General features: G+C 36.6%; 1 protein-coding gene across 1 annotated transcript; it reads right to left on the bottom strand.

The window, feature by feature from the left end:
- Positions 1-306: 306 nt before the first annotated feature.
- On the bottom strand, positions 307-8,038 carry hscb (HscB mitochondrial iron-sulfur cluster cochaperone). Its single transcript, XM_084113796.1, has 6 exons — positions 7,661-8,038; positions 7,250-7,346; positions 3,734-3,823; positions 920-1,064; positions 630-677; positions 307-520 (listed from the first exon to the last, which is right to left on the bottom strand). The coding sequence occupies exons 1-6, from the start codon at positions 8,035-8,037 to the stop codon at positions 426-428; spliced, it is 852 nt and encodes a 283-aa protein (XP_083969922.1). The 5' UTR covers position 8,038; the 3' UTR covers positions 307-425.
- Between the last annotated feature and the right edge of the window lie 274 nt (positions 8,039-8,312).

Genomic DNA, 8,312 nt, shown 5'->3' with positions numbered 1-8,312 from the left:
AGACGGTCTTTTGTGGCTGTTCGAACACATTCGACCACATGAGCGTTTACACTACGAAAGCAATCCGGACGAATGCATTTTCGACTACCTCTGGAAGTGGATGAAAGTGGACAAGCTCAAAGCGTTTTAGACCACGTTTACACCTGTATTTAGCGTCGGTCACTTGTGATCCGATCGACCAAAATGCATCTTAATACCAGGTGTAAACGGTCATAGGGTTGGGATTACCCAAAGTAGGCTACTAAAATATGTTCTACGGACCAGGGTTATTATTGTTGCTAACACAAAAAAGTTTTTGACAGAAGATTAAAATAAATGTACTTTATTCAGTAACCAACAATAATCCAACAATTTGTACTAATAACAATAAATATTACTATAAAAACTTCAAGCGTGAAATCTCTCACTGAGATGTGATGTGTCCCTCAGCAAACCTCAGTAATTCTGTCTTTTACCTTTTCCTCAATATTTGTGAAGTACTTCATTTGGGCTAAAAGCCCTTTGGCGGTCAGCAGATCCCCTGAGAAAAAGAGGCTCGTGAGGCAAACACAAAAACAGCTATTTTCCACTCGCATGCACTGTATTTCTGTCAAATTTGGGAGGTCATGAAGAGAAAGAGTGAAAAATACCTTTGTTTAGGGATGAATTCATCTGTTCAATCAAGCCTTTCAGTTTCTCTGGTGAAAAGAAGTAAAACACAGAATAAAAACAGCAGAAGTGCTACCACCCTTTCACAAATAAGTCAGACAACCACAGCAGTGAAATCACAAATATAAAACCACAGAACCTTGAACTTCCTGATGGAATGAATCTAGGGCAGCAAACGGTCACATAAACAAGTTGCGAGTGACATGAGTGGGTGCAGAGCAACATTTCAACAGTCATTTCTGGTTGGAGCTTTTCTTTCTGGCCTACACACCTCGCACCGACCGCCCGATAGCATGGACCTCGTCTTGGCTCCGCGTCTCTGCGAGGCTCTCGTTAATCTCCATGACCTCCATGAGAAACTGGGGGTCCGCGGTGGCGTCCGTACCCTCCTCCAGCAAAACCCCTTGCAGCTCCAGCTGGAGCAGAACATGCAGGTTACAGAGGGTAGAGCGCTACTCAAACAGCACTACGGCCTCTTGGCAGCAGTCATAACAGACCACAATATAAGATTCAATAGTCATAGAAACTACCAGATACATAGGGCGCATGTTTTTCCAGATAGCATGATAAACTGAATTCACTTTTCTGTGCATGGCAAAGTGTAAAAATATAGAAAATGGCAACTGTTTATAAGTGGTCACAAAATGTATTTGGGTTAGTTGGGACACTCACCCTCGTGTCGTTCAAACCCCGTGAGACTTTCATGTATCTCGAAATCCCTCCATTGAAACTCTATTCACCCAAAATTCTAATGGCATTCATAAAATTGAATCCATATGCGGTTTAATTCCAAGTCTTCTGAAGAGACATGATTGCTTTATTTAATGAACAGATTTAATTTAGGCTTTGATACACATTTAAACATTGATTAGCAAACATACATAGGCTGCATCTAAAATAGCATACTCTCTTGAGTAGGTGCTTATTCTGAATAAGTAATGACTTCACGACCGCTAAAATGTGCGTAGAATGAATATAATCTGGATGTACTACATCCGTCATGCTGTCATTATCATGTGACCTACCTGCATCAGTTACGTCACTTTACTGTGATTCACCGTACATTCACATATCCTCTCCCGTGGCCTCATGGGATAGTAAAGTGTCCATCGTATGCACTTTACATATTGTATACTTCAGAATCTCAATGGAAGAAGTAGGTCATCTGGGTACTTTTTGCCTGCTGTTTTATGAGTACAGTGAAACTACTTTTGTCACATACTGTTTTTCACCTACTATATAGTAGGGAAGTGTGTGATTTCGGATACAGCTATAAAGCACTCAAATATGGTAAACAGAAGCTCAACCGTACTTGCTTGACACATGAGAACAAAACTTTGGAGACTCAAATGTACTGCGTGATAGGGCTGTAAAATCACGATTAATCGCGATTAATCGCATCTAACATAAATGTCTGGTTTACATAATATATATATATGTGTGTGTATATACAGTGCAATGCATAAGTGAAAGTAAAAAGAGGAATAAAAAAATCATATTTTGGAAATTGAACTTAATGCCTTAATTAAAAAAATTTGGAAAAATCCAACCTTTAAGGACACCAATTTTCTTTGTGAATGAATAATGTATCGTAAATAAATAAATGTTCTTCCTTAAAATACATGGTGCATAAGTGAGTACACCCCTATGTTAAATTCCCATAGAGGCAGGCAGATTTTTATTTTTAAGTATTTTTTTTTAGGATACTATGCATCCTGATAAAGTTCCCTTGGCCTTTGGAATTAAAATAGCCCCACATCATCACATAGCCTTCACATAGCCTTCACCATGGGGCTATTTTAATTCCAAAGGCCAAGGGAACTTTATCAGGATGCATAGTATCCTAAAATTTTTTTAAAAAAAATACTTAAAAATAAAAATCTGCCTGCCTATGGGAATTTAACATAGGGGTGTACTCACTTATGCACCATGTATTTTAAGGAAGAACATTTATTTATTTACGATACATTATTCATTCACAAAGAAAATTGGTGTCCTTAAAGGTTGGATTTTTCCTAATTTTTTAAATTAAGGCATTAAGTTCAATTTCCAAAATATGATTTTTTTATTCCTCTTTTTAGTCAACTTTAGCATGGGTGTATTCACTTATGCATTGCACTGTATATATATATATATATATATATATATATATATATATATATATATATATATATATTATATTTGTGTGTGTATACTGTATATACACACACATATATTTATAAATATATATTGTATATATGTGTATATGTGTGTGTGTGTGTGTGTGTGTGTATATACACAGACACGCGCACACACAGAAATATACACACACACATTATGTAAACACAGACTTTTATGTTAGATGCGATTAATTGATTTTACACCCCTACTAAGTGACACGTGAGAATGAACCTCATTGGTTCTCACACATTAATGCTTGAGCTTCTGTTTACCATATTTGAGTGCTGTTCATCATATAAACTGATCATGTCTTTTCAGAAGACTTGGATTAAATGGTTTGATTCAAATGGATTTCTTTTGTGATCTCTTTATGAACATTTTGAACCGTCAAGAGTTTTGGGTGAATCGACATTCGATGGAGGGGCAGAAATCTCTCAGATTTCTTTAAAAATATATTCATTTGTGTTCCGAAGATGAATAAAAGTCTTATGGGTGAACTATTCCAAATTTTTTTGAATGTTTTTGTATTTGATTCTAATCTATCAAATACAAGTAGGAAATGTAATTTGCACTGCAGGAGCTTTTCTCTCAACCACACTTTTCCTTATCATTTGTGCAAAAAAAATATAGATTATACATAAATTAAATAGATAATATATTATATATATATATATATAAATGATTCACAAATATTTAAGTGTCACAATATATTCATATTGAACAGTATATGCATTGTTTGATCAATGAAAAAAAATCTTTCTGTGAAATACTTTATTTGAAAAGTATGCTTGGGTATTTCCTTTAAATTTCCTCTTATAAAATGTGCATATTATATTCAATTTAAGTGTAGCTTATGTGTCCAAATATTTGTATACGACCTACGGATGCCATAAACACAACAAATATTTACTAAACAAATAATTACCATGTAGACGGCCCGACTCAGAGGTTTCTGCAGCGTTCTGTAGGCTTTGTTCACCAGTGCTGATTGTTCTTCTGAATATTCCTGCTCTTTCTGTAAATAGGATCAGACCACAAAGTCATTCCGAATTAAATGTTGTAAATGTCGTATTTGTCGAAAATTGTCGTATTCCATTCTTCTTACGAGCTACAAAAAAAATTACACAAAACTCCAAAGTATAAAGCAACTTTTGTGATCAAGAATATAGTGATTTTATGGAGTAACAAAGGAAGTGTGGTACAATAAAAATTACTTATACTCATATTGTGATACTCAGCCCAAGTTTTCTAACTTTTCCAAGCGTTATATAATTATGTGCTGTCGTCACATTCATTTTAAGATATCATGACATGTTCTTTTGTTTGTGGTAAGGATTTCCTCTTGGGAATGAGGAGAATTGTCAAAAAGCGAAACCCCAGCAATGCTGATAATTGTGTGGGTTTTTTTCCCTGAAGGATCTCGCTGTGTGGGCAGATGCTGAGGGTCTGAGCTGTGATGGGATTCGTCAGGTGAAATACGAGGTGAGAAACGAAATGACTTGCAGATGAGAAACATTTTCAGCTGTCAAGAGATGCCAAAGCCTGGAGAATCCACATCCGGCTTGCTGTTGCTGTCAGGAGACCCAAATGGACACGCAAAGCATGAACCAATCACTAAAAAACTGTCTGCTGCCTTATATGAACAATACCTTATATCTGAGCAAAATAGACCTGGACATTGGTTACAGAGTGTGATAGTAAAGTTTCTAAAGAAAAGGGTTAGAAGGTGAATCTCACATGTTCATCATTGTGGTTATCATTCATTTCTGCTAATTTAAATAAAAAATAATTGAGAATCACCATTAACAACAATGGGAATTTAAAAAAAAATTAATTTATATATATATATATGTGTGTGTGTGTGTGTGTGTGTGTGTGTGTGTGTGTGTGTGTGTGTGTGTGTTTATCCGATGCAGGAATAAAGATCTGAGCGACTTTGACAGGGGCCAAATTGTTATGTGAAGGCGACTGGGTCAGAGTATCAAGGCTTGTGTGTTGCTCCTGGTCCGCAGTGGTGAGAATTTACCAACAGTGGTCGAAGAGGGACAAACCACAAACCAGCGACAGGGTGTTGGGCGGCCAGGGGTCATCGATGCACGAGTGCAACGAAGACTATCCCGTTTGGTCTGAGCCAACAGAAGGTTTACTGTGGCAGAAGTCACACATAATTTTAACGGGAAGATGCATCACAACATCAATGCATATAGAAATGTGACACAGGCCACCTACCTAAACAGACCAGTTGCAGACCAGGTACACCCTTCGTGACAATGGTGTTCCCTGATGGAAGTGGGCTCTTTCAGCAGGATAACACACTCTGCCACACTGCACACATTGTTCAGGAATGGTTTGAGGAAGAGTTCAAGGTGTTGCCCTAATTTTGCTGGACCAACAAGTTTGATCCACGGCTGCTTCACTTTCAAACCTACAGGACTTGAAGGATCTGCTGCAAACATATTGGTGCCAGAAACCACAGGACGGCTTCAGAGGTCTTGTAGAGTCCAGGGGCCTCATTTATAAAACTGTGCGTAGGAACCTTACTAAAAGTGTACGTGCGCCCGAAAGCCAAAAATGGCGTACGCAAAAAAATATTCAGATTTATAAAACCGTTCGTACGCCAGAACCTGCGCAGAATTCACTTTATAAATCCCAGTCAGCGGAAGATTGTGCGCACATGCGTCTCCTCCCCGAAATAACCATATATGGAGCTTACAACGCCTAGTTTTACTATGCAGATCCTCATCTGCATATCATTTGCATATGATTATTCATCCACGTGATAACGTTTATCGGTACAAGACACATTACATTAATAAAAATCAAGTAGTTGCCTATCCTTGCCTTGTTTTTGAATACATAAATCAAATAGTGTAAAATACATTTCAGAGAAAGTTGTTCTCAATCTTTTCCACTGGCCAACTTGTATTTTTAATTGATTTATATTTTTAATGAAAACAGATAGGCCTTGGGCATTATTTGCCCGAAACTATTTGGTATTATCATGATAAGCAATTATCTCTGTGGTTAAAACATTAAAACACAGCACGCCACATAAAAGTGTTCAAAAACATCGCATCCACAACAAATATTTCTATATTGATTGAATTTGAATATAAAAAATGTTGTAACTTCTCAGTGATGATTTCATGTTTAACTCCATTTGAATGGCATATTTAATCTAAATGTTTATATCAGACGTAAAACATAGTTTAAATCATTATTTTATTTATTTAAACTGTTATTTGCGTCAGTTTCACTAAACGGCCCAACGCGCTCGCTGGCGCGGACATTTAAGAAGGGATGGATATTTGCTTCAAGTGATAGGCTTGGTGAGTGAAATTATATTTGTATTATCTTTCTGTATATGTTTAATTTTCTTTAGATTTTCTGTCTAAAAGTGACCAAAAAGACATTTAACTCCAGCTCACCATCGGTGTCGCCAATTCCCTTTGTCTCCAGAATGTGCGTACGCACGGCTCAAAGTTTGCTTAAAGGTGCGCACATTCTCCCGTCAAGTTTGTTTTTTATAGATCACAACCTTTGCGTGGGAACTGGCGTACGTACGTTTCCAGACCCTTTTTGTGCGTACGCACGCTTTATAAATGAGACCCCAGATCTCGGAGGGTCGGCGCTGTTTTGGCAGCACGCAGAGGGACCAACAGCATATTAGGCAGGAGATCATAATGTTTTGGCTCATCAGTGTATAAATACATAGTATAAATTAGTATAAATAAATAGTATGAATAAATATTTTTTGTTTTTGTTTGAAATATTCAATAGGAAAAAAAGTACAAAAAAGAAATACCGCTCTTAAAAGGTTTAATCTTTTCTATAATCTTTTCTATAAAGTTACTAGCCACTCAGCATTTTCACTGGCCACAATTCTGACATCGATACAATGGGAAAAAACTGACATATATATATTTTTAATATTATCTCATAATTTGGCAGCAGGTATATAAGGCTGCTGTCACTTTAAGACCTGACACACAGATCCATTATGCTGTTACACATGCGTTTTATTTCTCAACTGTTTACATTCACTTAAAATATAACGGACTGTGTTTACTTGGCATACTCGCCAAGACCCGCATTTTGACATTATTTTGTGTGTATTTGTCTGTTTAAGCGCAATAAGAAGCGAAAAATTACTTTTAGTACTGAGAGGCGGCTTTATGTGCTGCACAAAATCTGCGGAGATGAGTACAATTATGCGCAATACGCGCAATCCCACGCCAAAATTCAAGCCCTGTAACCGACAATATTCATACGGAGCAAATGAAACGAGTGAGTGAGGGGAGGCAGGTTTGTGTGTAACTCGCTCTCGGATAGATGAGAAAGAGAGAGAAAGAAAGCCCAGCTGGTATCATGTATCTGTGTCTAGTAGGAGTGACTGTGTTACACGCCATGTCAATGTCAAGCCCAGAATATAGTCCATTACCAATGATTTCTGGCCGAAGTTGTCAGGATGGAGAGATCTTTGCAGCTCCAAGTATCTTTTCTGAAGTTTGTGGGTGTCCAAAGAAAATGTTTGTTCACTGAGAAAAGACAAATTTGTTCAGTTACATATATGTCAGGATGTGAACTATAATGAAGTTAAGATACACTGACATTTGAAATCTAGTCTAAAGCTCTGAAACCAAAATCTGTATCTGTACAGTTCTGAATCAGTGTAACTAATTATCAACGACATCATATACATATGTTATGGATTTTGAGGAATGAAAATAAAGAAAGAAAGCAACTTTTTTGAAGTTCAGAACCAAGACAGAGAATAAGCAACAATGACTCCATAAGTGATGCATTCATTACTATAACAAAAATGTATAAACTAAATCACAAGTTAACTCACATATTCAAAATGTCAAAATAATTAGTCTTGTCATCAGCAGGTTGGATCGCATTACAGGAGGAACAGAAAAATAATGCAGCTGAAGATCCGCAGTTCCAACAGAGTCTGTTGAGTGTAACAGTGCTGAATGATTTCAGATTCAAGTGTCCTTTAACTGCATTCCAGTGTTTAACGTCTTTACTGTAAGAGCTGGTCGCTCTTTCTGGAGCAAAACACGACTGTAAGACAATGTTAAGACGTTGTGCGTCTGATATACATTTGTGTGCGTGATTAAATCCGAAAGATGTTGACAGAAATCGGAGCCTGTATAGAGTTATCATGGTTAAACCACAGAGAGTAAACGGGCGAATATATAAGATTGCGCTACTTCCTGTCATGAACAGCAATAATTTGTCAAAATAAAAGTTTGTACTTTTAAAACGCTTCGTCGAATTTATGTGACTTTATTGTATTATATTAATTTTTTGTAGTTATCTGTGAGAGATGACTGTAATTGCTAGGATGAGACAGAATCTGTGATGAGTCATTTTATGACAAGATTTTAAAAAAACATGCTTTAAAATAAAACTCAGTATTAACTCAGCCTTAACTCAAAGATTAATTTTCCCTTCCACATTAAAATATAGTAAGTAAAATTCAAATATATATATAT

Source organism: Abramis brama (assembly GCF_963993115.1).
Source record: "Abramis brama genome assembly, chromosome: 5".
Classification (NCBI taxonomy): Eukaryota; Metazoa; Chordata; class Actinopteri; order Cypriniformes; family Leuciscidae; genus Abramis; species Abramis brama.
Note: the sequence above shows the minus strand (reverse complement) of the source record. Positions and strands in the feature narration are given on the sequence as shown.